General features: G+C 46.6%; 2 protein-coding genes across 2 annotated transcripts; one reads left to right on the top strand and one right to left on the bottom strand.

Moving 5' to 3' along the window:
* The first annotated feature begins 7,466 nt into the window (after positions 1-7,466).
* On the top strand, positions 7,467-11,975 carry LOC112874159 (GATA transcription factor 19-like). The gene is made up of 8 exons (XM_025937340.1): positions 7,467-7,753; positions 9,168-9,254; positions 9,347-9,462; positions 10,564-10,677; positions 10,807-10,912; positions 11,111-11,179; positions 11,275-11,351; positions 11,625-11,975. The coding sequence occupies exons 1-8, from the start codon at positions 7,565-7,567 to the stop codon at positions 11,698-11,700; spliced, it is 834 nt and encodes a 277-aa protein (XP_025793125.1). The 5' UTR covers positions 7,467-7,564; the 3' UTR covers positions 11,701-11,975.
* Positions 11,976-12,335: 360 nt separating this feature from the next.
* Positions 12,336-16,951, bottom strand: LOC112874158 (glucose-1-phosphate adenylyltransferase large subunit 1, chloroplastic/amyloplastic). The gene is made up of 15 exons (XM_025937339.1): positions 16,650-16,951; positions 16,424-16,537; positions 16,107-16,280; positions 15,899-15,991; positions 15,471-15,554; positions 15,331-15,386; positions 15,047-15,140; positions 14,727-14,839; positions 14,503-14,575; positions 13,972-14,052; positions 13,644-13,730; positions 13,357-13,461; positions 13,115-13,221; positions 12,964-13,024; positions 12,336-12,727 (listed from the first exon to the last, which is right to left on the bottom strand). The coding sequence occupies exons 1-15, from the start codon at positions 16,806-16,808 to the stop codon at positions 12,626-12,628; spliced, it is 1,503 nt and encodes a 500-aa protein (XP_025793124.1). The 5' UTR covers positions 16,809-16,951; the 3' UTR covers positions 12,336-12,625.
* Between the last annotated feature and the right edge of the window lie 499 nt (positions 16,952-17,450).

Below are 17,450 nucleotides of genomic sequence, written 5' to 3'. Positions count from 1 at the left end.
GGTTCTGCTCGAGGACGCCGGAACCCTTGCCGCTACTTTCCTCCGATAGCAGCTCGCTCTGGCGGCGCTGTCAAAGGCCGCGCAGCGGCAGAAGGCACTCGAGCCGCCGGTATGGGCCTGGGGCGAGCGCGGTCGGTAAAGGTACGAGGCATCGCCAGCGCCTCCCTTGTGCGCGAGCACGCATACCCCAGAAAGGCAACGTCGACGGCGCCAGGGCCGCGCGGCGATGCCTCGTCGGTCTAGCCGACGCACCCGCGAGGTCATCGCTCGATCGGTGATGAGGACCTACGTGCCGGTGCGCTCGACCTGCGCCCCCAGGGCCCAGGACGTTCGACAACCTCAACGGCTGCGGCGTCGTCGGCGTTGGGGGCGCCCGGCCGGGGCATCAGTGGCGGCCGGCGTTCCCCTAAGCTCGTTGCTCGATGGTGGCGCTCTACGACGTGTGACGCCCGCGCGTGCGTCACGGCGGCCTTGAGCAGAGCCTTGTGTAAACGACGCGTTCCTCAGGGCACACGGCCTCTAGGCCCGCGGCGTTTGACGTCAGGGCACGGGCACCAGGACCAGCGATGCGGTCGTGCGCTCAACAGGCCATGAAGAAGACTCGATCAGGATGCAGCTGCATGTCGCCAATTCTAAATTTCTAGTAAGACGCATGAGACCTAACTTTGCAGTAGCTGACAGACTCACAGACAGCAACTGGCTTTGAAACTGACATCTGTGCTCAGTATCTGGTGGAACACGGGTTGCACGACAGAATTGGCAGGCAAAAAAAAAAGTAAAAATCTGTTTCTGACCACCCAACTATCATCCGTGTACCATTCAAAATCGGCCATTTTCGACCACACATTTGTCAAAACCGGATAAATTTTGCCATTCGGCTGATTTGAAGGTGATTTTGGATGGCCAAATCATGCACATTTAAAGTTTCAACAAATTGTAGCCACATTTATACATGTGATGCGACATCGTATTACATCTCTAAACAGTAAGTAATCTTCCACTCGCTAAAGTTTAGAGCTAACTGCAGGTGCTTGATCTCAAAATATGACATTTCCAGCTTGAGACAAAACATAAGCCTTATTCTCGATAGCTTGCCTCACCATGGTAGCACCACTTTTCAATTTTCCATTGTATGATCCTGCCCATTCCAGACTCCACTGCAGCCTAAACTCCCTGCAGAAAAGCACATGCGATCTTTCCCTCATAATTTTGTTTAAGGGAACGGCAAGAGATTTGCCGTAACTTTTATTAAAAGAAGAATTTAAAAAAATACAAAAACCTCCAAAACCCACACGACTGAAGCCTTTCCATGCTTGACATGACTACGAAAACAACAACACAAACAATAAGGAAAGAAAAGAAAGAAACTCCACAAAACATAAATTAGGGCGATGGTCCCGAGCTCCTTTTTAGATCGATGACAGCTGGAAAAAGCGGATATCTTTTTTGATTAGGTATGCCACGTCTACAACTTCCTTGGAATCTTGTTGAAAAATTCATCGAATGCGCTCCTTCCGGATATTCCACCAAAAATACATCATTAAAGGTGGATTTTTGTTCCAAACTAAAATCCTTTCGGCACCTTTTCCACCATTGTCATGTGGAATGGAATTACTGAGCAGCATTGTTGAAGACTAAACCATCTGACCACCTGCATCCAAACTACACAAGTATAAGGGCAATCCTTGCAAAGATGAGTAGGCGTTCCCGGTGCGAGTTGCACAATTAGCACAATGGGTCATGTGGCCAACCTCTTCTCTCTAAATTATCTGCAGTGAGTATCTTCCTGTGGAGGAGGATCCAGGCAAAGATTTTGCCCTCTAAATTAGGGTGATTGATATTTTTTTAAAACGGCCCTTAAATTGAATGCGGTAAGCACTGTTTGTGGTGTATTCTCCATCTGTTGTCCATCTCCAAGTGATCTCGTCCTCGGCTCTTTCACTCGTGACAACAGCCTAATTTCCTCCCAGAGAGTTATGTATTCGTATATCTCATCGCTAGTCTGGAGGGGGCATACATGCGAAATCCATGTATTGTTCCTTAGCGCTTTAAACACGGTCACATTCTTCCTTTTAGTCTTAAAAAAAGGCTCGGGGCTATGTTTTTGGGGGATGCCCTATTGATCCAACTCGAGTGCCAAAAATTTATCTTGTCTCCTCGTCCAACCGTGACTATCGTTGAGGCATTAAAAAGATCTCTATCCGTGTTGTCACAGGGGATGTCCAGACTTACCCACGGTCTACCATCATTTTTCCATTTGTACCGGTATCAATGAAGTCGCAAGGCTCTTGCTAGCCGCTTCAAGTCGAGTACTCCAAGTCGTCCAAGGTCTTTAGGTGTACAAACTGTCAACCAGTTTATAAGATTTTTCAGATTCTTCTCCTTTCCAAAAAAAACTTCTTCGCATCCTGTCAATTTGCTTGATGAGCCATTTTTATGCTAGAAAGACCATCAGGTAATAAATTGGCTGCGACGTTAGTACGCACTTGTCGAGTGTGTCTCGGCCAGCCATGGTCAGCATCTTTCCTTTCCAACCTAGGAGACGCCCTCCAATTTTATCGAGTAGGGGTTGAACATCCACTCTCCGAAGCTTCCGCATGTGTAGAGGAAGGTCTATATATTTGTCAGAGAATTTAAACATCTTTCCAGGAAAATCCATCAGGACCTCCGAAACAATCTCCTCGCTACATCTAATTGGGAAGATCTCAGTCTTGTTCAAATTTACTTTGAGCCCTGAGCAGTTTTCAAAGATTGTGAGCACTTGGCTGATGTTATTTAACTCTCTACGGTTTGGATTGGCAAAAATGGCCGTATCATCTGCGTACAGGGAGCAATGTAGTTTAGCTGATTTCAGGAGAACTTGATGCAGCTGCCCTCTACTTGCTGCCACCTCAATCAATTTGTGGATCTTTCCCTCATAATCTCTTGCACAACCCTCCCCCCACCCCCAAACCACCTGTATTGATTCTAGCATCAAAACTAGATCTTCATCGCTTCCTCCCTGGAGGTTTGCACAGCGATTTCGTGGCTGCATTTTTGAAGGTGGTTGAAAAGCAAAGGAAACTAACAGATCTAATAAGACAGTAGGATATGCTCTCTTGAGGTGCACATGCTCTTGGCTTGCTACAGAATTATCTGTTCTATTTTTTTTTTTTGAAAGGGCGGCAAGAGAGTTGCCGCAAAGTTTTATTAGAAGGAAAAAAGCAAAACAATAAAAGCAACTTTACAACAAGCCGGTGGGAGTTTCTCCTTGCAAAAGAAACACAACACATGAAGCCACGACTTTGCCCAACACGAAAACAAACAAAAAAAAAACCCTCGAAACAAGAAAACACCAAACCCCACCGGACTAGCCAGCACGACAGAAACTGAAATTGATACAAACATCAAGAGGCGCCCCTAACTGACTGCATCCTGGTTGTGAAGGCCATTTTCTGTTGTTGAATCGATTCTTGTATAAGAAACGCAACTTGCAACGGTTGTAGCTCTTTGTGCTCAAAGATCCTTCTATTTCTTTCTTTCCAAATGTGCCACCAGAAATAGATCACCACACCATCAAAATGGCTCCTCTTAGTCTTGTCAATCTTCCTCCTATTTCTACTCCACCAGCTGTAGGCTGAAAGGGCTTGTTGTAGGGGAATCAAATTAGAGTAATCACACCATCGCATAATGAAGTTCCAGACTTGTCCTGTGTACCAACAATTTTGCATAGGTGCCGTGGTGTTTCTGAATGAGCTAGGCAGAGGCTGCAAGTTGGATTGTTTGGCCATCTTTTTTTCTGTAAGTTATTTGCTGTAAGAATCTTCTTATGCAGGAGAGTCCAAGCGAAAAAGCGGCACTTGGGTTCTGCCTTGGCTTTCCAAATTGGGGAGAGATTGAGCTTTTGGTATGTGCCATGAAATTGTACATTATAGGCACTCCTCGATGTGTAGTTACCATCTCTTGTCCATTTCCAGGCTATCTCGTCTTCCGCAGTTTCATCTCTTTGTAGCGCTTGTATTTTCTCCCAAGGCAACAGGAATTGCCTCAACTGGACTAGGGTGCCTAATCCAAGTGTTGTTAGTCAGCCCTCTTTGCACTGTGATGTTTTTCCTCTTAACCTTTTCGAACAGTGAAGGTGCTAAATTTCTTGGTGCAGAACCTTCTAACCAATTAGCATGCCAAAACAGTGCTTTGTCACCCTTCCCCACCGTTACTTCTGTTCTATAAAATGAGGAGATGAATGCAACACAAGCATTCCAGAGGAATTGGCAACCTCAGTTGTCAGTTCCATAAGATTTGTTTTTTTTGCTGCAATTCAGGAATTCGGCTCACGAACTCTACTGGCCGTACGCCGGCGTCGGCCATGTTCTCAGTATAATTCCATTCCCAGAGTGTCAACAACCGCGTTCCATCCCGGCGTCGTGCGCGCGCGCCCTGCAGGTGCTCGAGCTCGCGGAAGGCGTAGTAATGGCATCCGTGAGCTGGCGCTGGGCGGCGGCTCAAGCAGGTCCCCTGTCCCTGTCTGCCGGCGCGAGTTCCGGCCCGTCCGGAGTCTTCTCCACGGCCGCAGCGTCGACGGCGTCACGCACGCTGATCGAACCCTCGTCGGCAGCCGATGCGCACGCTTATCGCAGAGAGCTCCGAAACTTTTCGACGGCCGTCTCTTGGTCGACGTCGCCGTGGATGCTGGTGAACAGGCCAGGTGGCGGGTCGGAGCACCGGTATTTGTCCACATCCGGTGAGCAGCGCCGGGAACACGGCGGCGCTCTGGCGAGCCGAGGAGCTGCATGCCCATGTCCGTGACCCAGGGGGTGGACAAATACCGTCCACCCCCTGGGTCGCCGAGAGCCGTCCGATCGGACATCTATGGCTCTGATTCCGCAGAACTGCGTCCGAGCGCTCGTTTTCTGGAAACGCGGGCGGGGGGGGGGGGGGGGGGTGCGCCGTAAGGACAGGGCGGGGGTGGGGAGGTCCGAGGCCGGCCCAGGTTGGGTGAGCATGGAACGCGCGACGGCGCAGCGGCAGCGGAGCTCGACGGCGACGATCTCTCTGCTCAAGGACGCACGTCGTCGCACAGGGGCGCGCTGTTTTCGATCGCCCCGTGCTGTCTGTCAACGTTGACGTCGCGGTGGTTTGAGAGATCCTCGGGCTTGCAGCAGCGCATGCTCGCCGCGCCCCCCGGCCACCGCGTTCCCTCAGCCAGCTGGTGATGCTGTCGCCCGGCCGAAACTTGGTCGAGCCGCCGGCCTCGGCTCGCGGAAGGCGGAACGGTACGCGCGCGCCATCGACCACGAGCGCCATCTGTCTTGGTCGACATCGTGGTCTCGAGGAGGCTGGCTGGGCACTTGGGCAGTAGCACCACCTCGATCCCATGGCAGATAACGTGGCGTGGCACACTACGATCCGGCGAGCAACGCCGGGAACGCGGCCGTGCTCTGGCGAGACGAGAAGCGAAGCAGAGGCGGCGTGCCGGCGTAGATGCCTAGGCTGGGGGTGGACGGTATTTGTCCACCCCCTGGGTCCCTGTGAGCCGTCGGATCGCGCACCTGTGGCCTGGATCCGGCAGAGAAGCGACCGGACTCGTTCGTCTTCTCGATCAGGTGCCGGAGGGCGGTGGTCCGAGTCCCAGGTGGCGCGCGAGGTTCGCGCGAGCGTGGCGCAGCGGCGGAGATCCACGGCGAGAGCTCTGCTCCAGGACGCCGGAACCCTCGCCGCTGCTTCCTCCGATGGCACCTGGCTCTGGTGGCGCTGTCAAATGCCGCGCCGCAGCGGCAGGAGGAACTCGAGCCGGTGTGGGGCGGCCGGTGAACGGCGCGCGCCCCACCAGCGCCTCCCTTGTCCGCGAGCACGCGAACCCCAGAAAGGCGACGTCGACGGCGTCGCGGCCGGGCGGCGCCGGCGAGGCCTCGTCGGTCGGTAGCTGACGCGCCCGCGAGGTCGTCGCTCGATCGGTGCTGAGGGCTACGTGCCGGTCCCCTCGACCTGCAGCCCCAGGAGGCTAGGACGTACGACGACCTCAACGGCTGCGGCGTCGATGGCACCAAGATCGGCGAGCTTGCTTGCTTTGTTCCTCAAGGCGGGCAAGTCTCCTCCTCGGCGATGACCATGACGTCGTCAGCTGCAGCTGCATGTCTCGCCTATTGGCAATTCCTAGCTAGTGAGACGCATGAGCTAACTTTACTGTATCTGACAGCAACTGGTGTTGAAAATGACATCCTTATGGTCAGCATCTGTTTGCACGAGAATCGACAAAAGAAACAAAACAAGAACACATGTTCGTTCAAAAAAAAAAAAAACAAGAACACTGACACTGAGGCACCGCATTACATGAAGACCCATTCAAATCTGGATGATATTTCAAAATCAGGTGCCTCACCGGCAGAATGGTCATGATACCGCATGAATTTCGTGCACCAACCACTGCATAAAAGATCCCAGGATAATCATGCGTTAGCAGGTTAGCAGCTACAGTACTTCATATTACACGCAAATAAGTATGATGGCTACATGCCAAAAGCAATATAAAGTGGCAATTTGATTGGCAGATGATCAGGCTAGAGATGTCTATGAGTTGCTCTATTAACCTCAAAACATATGTCTAGTATACATTTTGAAGAGTGTCATGGTATATAGATGAAATAGAGAAGCTAGACTGCAACAATTCATTTCAAATTATTGAAATTTCACTTGCCAATGGTGTACATTAACCTTGCTGCAAGCTCACTCATACACTGCAATAGAATGGATGATGGAACTGACTTCAGTACACTCTATATATAGTACAGCAACTGTTTGCCCAACTGGCAACTAAACATTAAAATGAACGATTTTTGTGGAGCCTTAGCTACTTAGGCCCTCCACAGCGTGGAGTGATGCTCTGAAAAAAAAAAATAGACCTCACAGTAAACTAGCATCACGTTTGCTATGTTGCAATGTGCAAGCATCGTTGTGGTGCCCACTTGGTAATAAAAAGAAAAGGATAAGATTAACTTCTCGTACGCAAGGTTCTGTGCCTATATTCCTAGATCAGTAGCGGTTGGGTAGGAAAATATTTTTTTTTATCGAGATCGAACCGGCGCTCGTACGTGCACCGCTCCCCATTTTTCAAGTATGGGCATCGGAAGCTGCCGTGGGGTAAGTTGGTGCTCATTTCCTCTCTCTCTCTCTCTCTCTACGTTTGAAGCACCACTCTAGCGTCACACCGTGAAGGTCCTTAGGCTTTCAGAACATTCATGACCTGGTTAAGGTTCCAGAACGTCAATCTGACCAATTCATCTCAAGTTCTTGTAACAAACTAACTTCACTCTACTGTAGCAGCAAGGCGTAAAATTGTTACATTCGCAAACCCATCTAGAAGGCGTAAACCGGACTTCTGTTTTTGCTTTGGAAGAGGAAAGCCAGAATGCGTAGCCGGTAGCCTTCTGGCGTCCCTCGGGCGGACACGTACATCGGCGGTGTATAACTGTATGTTCGGTGTTCCACCATCACACGTGCGCGGCTCCCGTCCATCCCCTCCACACGTGCGCTCGAACCGAGTCCGTCCGCCCCCGTCCGCGCATCTCCACCGTCCGATCCCCAGCCGATGGCGGCGGAGCCCGCGGCGGACGACCACGATCCCCGGCCACCCCCGGCGGATGGCCCCGCCGCTGCCGGCGGGGGCGACGCCTCCGCGTCGGCGGCGGCGGAGGCGCTGATGAGCGCGGCGTCGGAGCAGCTCACGATGGTGTACCAGGGCGACGTCTACGTCTTCGACCCCGTCTCGCCCCAAAAGGTCGCGCCTCTTGCACCCTCCCGAATTCCATCGCCCCCGCTCGGTTCTCCACGTTGGTCGCGTTGACTTGTTGCGGCGGTCGCGGTTCCTGTTGCCCGGAGATGGCCTGCGCCGGCGATGAATTGCGCCGCGGGATTATGCGTTTTGTTGGCAAATATTGTTCGAGTTTTCCGGACGCGCTGTGCTATTGGGTCGCACATAATCAAATCGTGCCTTTAATGCTCTGGGTTGAATTTTAAGGGGAATTGATTATCTGTTTTGGGTATATATTGGTTTCGGTTTCTGTCTTTTTTTTTTCTGCTGTAAATAGCTGATGTCCGTCTGTTCCCTTGCTTAATTGCGCCGAAGAGGGCGTGCTTCATGTCACTGTTATTGGCCGTCGATGTCTAAAGGGACTAAGGGTGGGACTGATGCTATTCTGAATAAGTTTGGCTATTCTTCGATCAGCTTGGCTATACTGTTCTAGTGGAATCGAGATTGCATATTTGATTGCTGAATATTACTGTTTTTTGTTTGACATTTCCAATGAAGAGTGGGGCATTTCTTGATAGATTAGACAGTTTTTGTCTGTATTGTGATGTTCTAGTAGTCCTGCGGTGAAGTCAGCGTGTTTTCTGAGAAGTGGAGTATATCTTCCCCGCTATGACTATAACATATTTGTACTTGTATTATATTTACTGAATAAAATTGCAATAGAAGCGTAAGCTCGTTTTTTAGATCAGAAGCATATATTCTTTGCTCTTAAGTTTTATTAGTGTTTGGAACCAAAGTGTGAAACTCTGCAACCATGTTTCATATGTGGTCCTGGGTTAAACTAGATTGTTTTATATGATTTACTTTTCTCATTGGCAAGTTGAGGATTTTAATTTTTCTGGTTGTTCTCTTTCAAAAAAAAAAATCTCGTTGTTTGGGGGAGATTCTTTGGAAAGCTGGAGCCAACTGAATTAGGCAACTGCTGTCGGTGAGCAATTGAGATGAAGTACCTAGATTAGTCAAAGTCGTAGTCATACTTTCAAAATGTTACAAGGGATCTAATCATGAAACGATATATAATGATTTGATCTGAAAGTTACAAGTTGGTTTTGCTTGTCTTCCATTTTAATGGTGTTACTGTTTTTGTCTAGCTTAATTCCTTAAATACAGTATTAGTAAGGAGAGTGATTGTAGATGCAATCATGAACCCTGGTGAAGCCAGGTGTAGTGAAAAGCTCCACTGGCATGAATAATAACAAAGTATGCAGGATGCAACCATATTAAAGATTCTGAGGGTTACTATGTGCCTAGATATTGATTTTATTTGAGTGTATAGTGTGATGAAATTGTTTCACTGACACGTGTATCCTGGGGCCACATGTAAGCGAGCGTGTTAGAGTGCCATATCCAGAAACTCAACTGAAAGTTTCCTTTTGAACAGGTTCAGGCTGTTCTGTTAGTACTTGGAGGGTACGAGGTTCCGCCTGATTTAGTAAACAGGGCTGTTCCTACTGCAAATGATGAAAAGGTATCCACTGGCTACAAAATATCTGCATTAAGGATTTGTAACTATTTCCAGTTTCTACTTTTTCCTCCTAAAGCGTTGTCTCATATGTGCAGAGTACAACTGTGGCTGCTAGAAGGTTTGCTTCATTAATGAGATTCCGTGAGAAGAGAAAGGAAAGATGTTATGATAAAAGGATTAGATACAATGTGCGCAAGGAGGTCGCCCAAAAGTATGGACAGAATTCATGCCCCTCATATGTGTTGTGATGATATATAATTATGCTGCACAGAATCTGACCATCATAACAGATCACATATTCACAGGGGGCATGCATTTTTAACATTTTAAAGTCCGCGCATAATGAGAAATTTAAAATTATTCTTGGTTAAAAAAAAGGCATGCTGTTGTTTTGGAGGATTTGAGATATAAACTGTAAGAATACTTGCATTAGTTAGTCCACGTGTCCACATTAGAGCAATTATCAGCTTATTGTGGGCTTGATTGTGTTTAACACTGCTACCACCACCAACAACAACAAAAACAACAAAGCCTTAATGTTTGACACTGCTAGACCACATAAATGATGTTGTACTGCGCCTTAGACATCGTAATGTGAAAATATTGTTTGGTATTAGGACCAGAATCAATTCTTTTCTCACATCACTCTGTTGATATGCACCATGGAATCCACCTATTGGAGTATCTGTGCACTACAGGCATCTTACTCAATGTGCTCTGAGCCTCTGATACATTATAAAACACATCCTTATTTAGTGAGAAATCTTTAAATGTTCATGGTTATCATAATCAGAGTGAATGCTTAAAACACTTTATTTCAGTTAGATATCAACGTGAATGAGGATTTGCTTTTTATGCCTTTTAGTTTTGGATTTTGGAAGAAGTATCATGTAAAGGATTAGATGGGTTCTATGGAGAAAGGAACCGATTGTGATTTTCTGGAGTTTTATTATTTTCCATTACCTTGCCAGGAACTCATTTTCCATTTATCACTCCTGCTTTTCTGATACCAAGGTGTTTTCCCCCACACCTTCGAAGTTGGTTCAATCCAGCCACCATTTTTTTTCGTTTTAATCTTGCAAGAAAAGGTGTTTCTGTTTTTTTATCATCCTTTTACTTTCTGATGCAGCTGCCAGGGAACAAACCCTGACTAACCTATTGCTGTCCCCCACCATTCACCACTGGGAACACGTCCCAGATTTATTTGCCACGGACACTGGATAAACATATTTTGCATTCAAAAGATCTCTACTGAATTTTTGTTGTAAATTATTTTGTTTCATACATTGCACAAACTTTTCAATACTCTCAGGATGAAACGGCGTAAAGGCCAATTTGCTGGGAGGTCAGATTTTGGTGATGGTGCCTGTTCTTCTGTAGCTTGTGGCTCTCCAGCTAACGGCGAGGATGATTTTAAAGAAACCCAGTGAGTTAGTTGTCATGTTTGTCAACTATCAACTGTTTGACTGGTGTATGTGCAAATCATGTTACATCAGTTTCATATGCAGAAGGTTGCTCCCTCCATGTAGTGACTAATGTTGGCCTGTTTTGCTAGTTGCCAAAATTGTGGCATCAGCTCAAGACTTACCCCAGCAATGCGTCGGGGCCCAGCTGGTCCAAGGTCCCTCTGTAATGCTTGTGGCCTAATGTGGGCAAATAAGGTACTTCTTTCTCTATGCTACCTCTTGTCATGTTTTGTACCTTCTCTTTTCTTCTCATGTCAAAGCAAAAATAGCATTCTCCTTAAATTGACCAACATCCTGGTAAGATATTCTGATTGGCCAACAAATTACCTGATTAGCGTGTGCTTGCGGGCCCTACTAGTAACATTCCTACTATTTAACATTTCAAATTTTCAGGGTACTCTAAGAAGTCCTCTGCATGCCCCCAAAATGACTCTGCAGCATCCTGCCAATCCAAGTAAAATGGTGCGCCATCTTTGTAATAGAAACTTATTTATTTGAATGCTTTTTCTTGAAACAAAGTTTTATCTGAGCATGGCACTTCTAATTTACTTGTGCAGGGAGATACAGATGACAAAATTTCGATCGATCTTCCTGAGGAGCATAATCAAGCCATGGTCAAAACTGACTCCGGGATGTAAGTATGCTCTTTCACTGTATTTGAAATAATAGTTTGGAAGCTGTATGATGTTGTATGGTCTACTGTGCAAATCAGCAAATGTAAACTTCGAGTTATCTTGGGATTAGTTTGGGCAGTGAGGGACAAACTCTCATGAAACAGTTTAGATGTAATTTCTTCATTTGATTTATCAGTGGATATAGCTGCCTAGAGCAATGATGAGGTCTCTCGAAAACTTACTTTGTATATAATGAAATACACAATTGCTAAACCTTCTAATTTATTGGTCAGGATGCCAGAACAGGAACAGGAGCAGAAGCTGGACATATGCCCACCGACCGAAGAAGATATCAAGTCTGTTTCATGACAAATGCTTAAACATGTGTACATAAATTGGGACATATGTTTCTGTCAAAAACTCCTGAGTTTAGGATGACACATAAGGCAGAGAAACTAACAAAAGCAGTTCCATTGCGAAAAAAATGCACGCATTGGGCCGCCACATTTATCTCCTACCTGATTCATATTGTACTGATTGCTGACAATAATGCAGTCCTTACCCTGTTTTGATCTCACTAGGTGACTGGGCTCAAACTCGAAATGTTCTTCTGAATACTCTAGCATAAAGCATTCTTTGAGTTATTTATTGTTGCAAAACCATTTCGATAGTCATTTCACCGGCAGCAATGTGATTATTTTGTAAAAGAACCACATTGTGTATGGTACATTTGGATTATGGTTCAACGAGTTGGTATAATATCGATAATTCAGACAAGCAATCAGAAAAAAACATTCAACAATCATTTTCGTCAGATAGTTACCACAGAATTCTGTGTGAATAGTGTGTCATTCATTACATAAATTTATTTATTTTGATATTAAAAGGCATTACGTTACAGCTGTATCTGTCTAAAGTTTATATCTTATCAAGCACATTGAAATTGGCACAAGCAACTCCTAACCTGGTTACACGATGGATCTGGAAAAAAGAAAGAAAGGAAATGCAACACACATGTACCAACTATCCAACTGAAAGGTGGTAAAAGCTTTTTGTGTACATTGTCCAAGAACCAGTAAAACTGAAGTGCTGAACCACAGAAAATGTTCATGGTCTAACAGTGTCCTTTTAGTCAAATACAACATGGTGAGACACGACAGGCTTGCAAACAAAAATGATCTTGTATAGACAAGCAAAAGCTCTTGAATGCTGCACGTCACAGCTTATTGTAAAACTACAAAGAACTCCTATGATTATTTATGCTGCAAATGCCTGTCTTGTGAGCTTTTTCAGCTCATATGACCAATCCGTCGGCGATTATTGAGTTCTTCAGTACGATAGTGATGCCGGATCGGATGTAGAAGCCTTCGGATGTTCTATCAGCTTCCTCTACGCCCTGCAGAAGGGTCCAACAGCCAGCCAGTTTTTGTTTATAGTTTGACGGGACATTCTCTGAAGAGTTGTGACATAGATAGCAAAAACAAATAATATCCTGTAACTCGTGGTTACATATACATTGTGGCCATGTTAATTTCTTGCAAGTTGCAACTCATGGTTACATTCAGGCACTGTTTAATCTGGTAGTCACTGGTACTATTACCGAATGAAAGAGGTAGCAGAGATCATGCATACCTCAGCGTTGGAGATCGTCACGTTCTTCCCTATCCTCGCATTCTTATCTATGATACACTTTCTGGAGAGAACAAAAGGAACACATTCAGAGTGAATAAACGATGATGTCTAAAAATGAGCCATTGCTACATAGTAAAATATGCTTGCATACTGAATCGTCGTATTCTCCCCAATCCCAATGGGAACTTTTCCTTCAGTAAGCAGCTCTCCTCTTTCCGCATCAGTTTCGTAGTAATCAGCTCCGAGCATTACTGTATCCTGCAGAGAAAAAAAATGAAACAGCACATTAGCCGCTAACTATAGAGCACTAGAATAAATAAATCAGATAACGCTTGATACTTGTTTCTCTATGTTCCTATAGTGAAATAAAATCAACAAAGAAAGAGATCTGACCTTGAGGTGCACATTGGAGCCTATCCGAGAACGTACTCCAACCACACTGTGTTCTATCCTGCAATTATCCAAGAAACATCCGTGGGAAATGATTGAATCAGTGATCTGCATTGACATCACAGTGTTAGAAGGTTAGATAGAAACCAGATAGTATTATGATGCTTGATCAATGAATTGCTAACTAAAACTATAGATGTGAAATAAATAATATATGGGAACACAAAAAATGGTGCAGAAAAAAAGGAGGGCCAGATGAGCCATTCTAGGACAGACTGAGAGCATAGTACCTTACTATTGTTGACCAAAGACGGTGGTAGGTTTCTCCGTGATGTGTACATTGGTTTGTCAGCATCATAGAAGCTGAACCTTGGAGGCTGCATAGTTTAACAAAAGGGTGAACACAAGTTACAAAGAGTTCAAGGTTTCACATTATCACCATCGGCCATCGCACCATGAATGTTTGAAAACCAATGCCCCAAAACTGAGAGCATGAATGAACATGTGTAGTAAAAGGGATTCCCTTCAGTAGTCCTTTTCTAGAAAAATACAAACTTTGAAAGCAAAGTGGTAGAAAAAGATATTTCCAGTAGTATGCAGAAATCCTAAAAGGCATACCTGCTCAGCAAGGGCAAGGTTTGCTTCAAAGAAGGACTTAATAGTTCCAATATCTTCCCAGTAATCATTGAAAAGATATGCCTGAAATAATTCAATATTAGACATTCCACCATGATATGAAAGTGCAGAATTCCAGAAATTTTCCATTTTCTAAAAAAATGAAAGTGCGCAATTAGGGAAATAATCTTACAAACAGGTTTAATACACAACAAAGCTGTTATGCATGCCTTTTAATTATGCAAGTTTCACGGCCTGATTGTAACTTAAGAATGGAATTAAAGGTACTGCTGAAAAATCGTGACATCGTAGTACCTCCAGTCAGCTTTATATGCTGTTTCATACAGTGATTTTTGAGTTGCATGCAGTTTTGTTTTGTTGTCTGGAAAGACATATAAAACTGACTGGAGGTATTACTTCCTAGGCATGCATGGTATACTGATTTTTGACAGACAATTAGAAGAAATGTGAATAACATAGTGATGCAATCCTGTTTTTTCAACAATGAACTTACGATGTTGATCGCTTACATACCTTTACATTGATTTCTTTTGCTGAAGCAGGAATTATTTCAGAACCAAAATCATTCGCAGTGGGAAAACGCCATCTGACCTAACGATGATACAGTACAGCTTAAGATCGACTAGCAGTTAAAACATTTAACATAAAAAAATGAGTATTCAAAACCCCCTTTATGGTAACCAAATATAGTATTTACTGACCCTTTTCATGAGCTCCAGTGAGTTGAATTGCCATACCTTAAAAGGTTTAGGAGTATGTCTTTCTTAAAAATATAAACCCCCATTGACGCTATGTAGGGTTTCTGTTCTGCTTCCTCCTTTGATAAGCCTAGCACTGTGGTGTCAACTTGCTGCAAAAAAAATGAATAATTACTGTTTCTTTTCCTCCATTCTGTTTCTGTTCTGCTTCCTCATGAATTTCTGTATTTTTATTTTAATGTTCATTCTCGTTTATGCAGTACTACCTGGTCGCACATTGAGCCAACTAAAAGTTGATTTTAAATTGTGTAGCATAAGAACTACATGACAGTTGGCTTGGGAAAAACAATCCAACTTACCATTGCCTTTAAATCATCTCCTTTTGGCTTCTCGCTGAATGAAATTACTCTTCCGGTGTCATCTATCTTCATTAGACCAAAATCAGATGCCCGGCTGACATATAAAAGAGAGTTATTCATACTCACGTCCACAAGGACCAAATAAAGATGGGGCAACACATGAAGACAGCTCAGATATGCTCCAAAAGAGAAAAACAAACTAATCTAAAAAAATATATGTAAAGCCGCTTGAGCAGTCCTGACTCCTGAGTGGCTACTGGCTGCTGAAATGTAAAGAGAGTCACCTGTCATCAATTGGCAAACAACAGATGCTGATGCCTGCACCTCTTTGCCGATGACTCTGCAAATTAAATTGCAAAAACCGAATTACAAATGCATTACTTGAACAGCAAAATGGGAGAGATGATTTATCTGTGGTATTGACCTGAACAAAGTCCATGTAATCCATACGGTAGAGGTGATCACCAGAAAGAATCAAGACATCTTCAATGTCTTTAGCTCTGGCATCCTGCAGAGCAAAAAGACATTACAGTTTGTGCAAGGAACAACATATATTTTTCAGCAGTATATTAAGATGAGTATAATTGGGACTTGAGCAGTACATTTGGATTGAATAAATTCATGACCTTCCCATTTGAACTAGTAAAAAAATGCGGAAATGCTTTTCGCCACACAAGCAACAGACTAATTTCAGTGACCACTAAAGCATCGGCAGCTTTGGGTAATTGGCACTGGATTGACACCACATGGGCATGTTTGCACCGCATTTAACACTCTGAATCGCGGTTCGTGTCCATGGAAAAAGAAGGCATTGATCGTCGTATGTGATAACTGAACAAAAAAAAAGCGTACATCAAAAAGCCAGTCGAACTGCCGAACTGCATCGGCTGTACCCTGGAACCACCTCTTTCCCTCCGTTCCAGGCCTCTGTGTTGCTGCTAGAACCTGAAAAACAGTTGAATTCCCTACGTGTCAAATACCCCTTCCCAGATCATCACCACAAACCATTGTGGCTTGGTCGTCATCCCCTAGACTGCACGCATAGCCTGCATTCTCACACCTCGACGAAACCGTCTCCAAACGCCACGCCATTGCTGAAATCGTAGGCCCTGGAGAGGTGGCGGTTCAGGGACGTCGAGTTGAACTGCGTGAGGATGTACACCTTGTTGATCCCGCTGTTTATGCAGTTGCTCATCGGCACGTCGATCAGCCGGTACGCGCCGCCAATCGGCACCTGAAATGCAGAATAACTATCAGCTGCCTGCCTGTGTCTCTCCATCCCACGAATTTAAACCCTCACTCTCACAACCAACTCGCGCCACATTTTGGTGATTTTTTTGCAACAGGTGAAGAGCAAGGTGGGAGGGAAGCACTCACCGCGGGCTTCGCCCTGCGCTTGGTTAGCGGGAAGAGCCTGGTCCCGGCGCCGCCGCCGAGGATGACCGCCACCACCGTCTTGGAGTTCCTGGCCTCCAGCTCCTGGTCCTCGTACTGCGTGCGACACACCCACCCGCGTGAACTACCCGTGAGTCGTGGCTATCTAGAGCGACACCCGAGGGGAAGAACTAAACAAGGACAGGCGCGGAGAGAGAGGAGCACTGACGGCGCCCACGGCGGTGGCGGCCTCAGTGGTCGCGACGGACATCCGCACGGAGAGGCGTCTCCTGCCGCGGAGCGCCCGCGGCCGCGGCGGCACGCGCGCAACGCCCCCGCCGAGCACGCGCACGCCGGGCGCCACGGTGGCGACGCGCAGGTTCATCATCGCAGATAGCCGACGCGACGCTGAAGGACCCCGCCGGCCTAGGTCGCTCCCGCGATCCCTTCCTCGGCAATGGCAGGGGGAAGCGGCGGTCGTCGCGCCTCCGAGCTCCCCGTGAGTTTTAAAACTTTCCAGCAGCGCCCGGCGTGGAGACGGTGGAGCGGAAGAAGGTAGGGGGGCGCAGGGGAGGAGACGGCGCAGAAAAATCTCCCCCGCTACGAACCCACTTCTCCGGCTTGCTGACCTGTGGGTCCTACGCGTCGTGGGGCGGCGCCGTCAGAGAGGGTGCGGTGGAGTCCGGGTCGGTGGGTGTAGCCCGTGTAGGAGGAGAGGCTTCTAACCCTGGCTCGCCCCCAGTCGCGACGCTATCCGGCGCGAGGCCTCACGTCCACACGTCGACGCCCTCCTGTCCTGCGGTTCTCGCCCGCTGTTCCTTTCCTTTTTGGAAGCTCCCGTGCCTCTCATGGGACTGGGCGGGCCCACCGCGCGGCCTGGCGGCTGGAACGGAGCTGCTCGTCCAGGAGCTCCGGCCCCGTGGCGATGGCATATTCCGAGATCTTTGTGGGAGCCTTGCTTGTTGGACGCTTGCAAGCTGCACCTGCACTGTCACCGTTCTCAGCATCTCATGGTCGCCGTCACCGGAGC

The sequence above is a fragment of the Panicum hallii genome, chromosome 9, assembly GCF_002211085.1.
Source record: "Panicum hallii strain FIL2 chromosome 9, PHallii_v3.1, whole genome shotgun sequence".
NCBI classification, from domain to species: Eukaryota; Viridiplantae; Streptophyta; class Magnoliopsida; order Poales; family Poaceae; genus Panicum; species Panicum hallii.
Note: the sequence above shows the minus strand (reverse complement) of the source record. Positions and strands in the feature narration are given on the sequence as shown.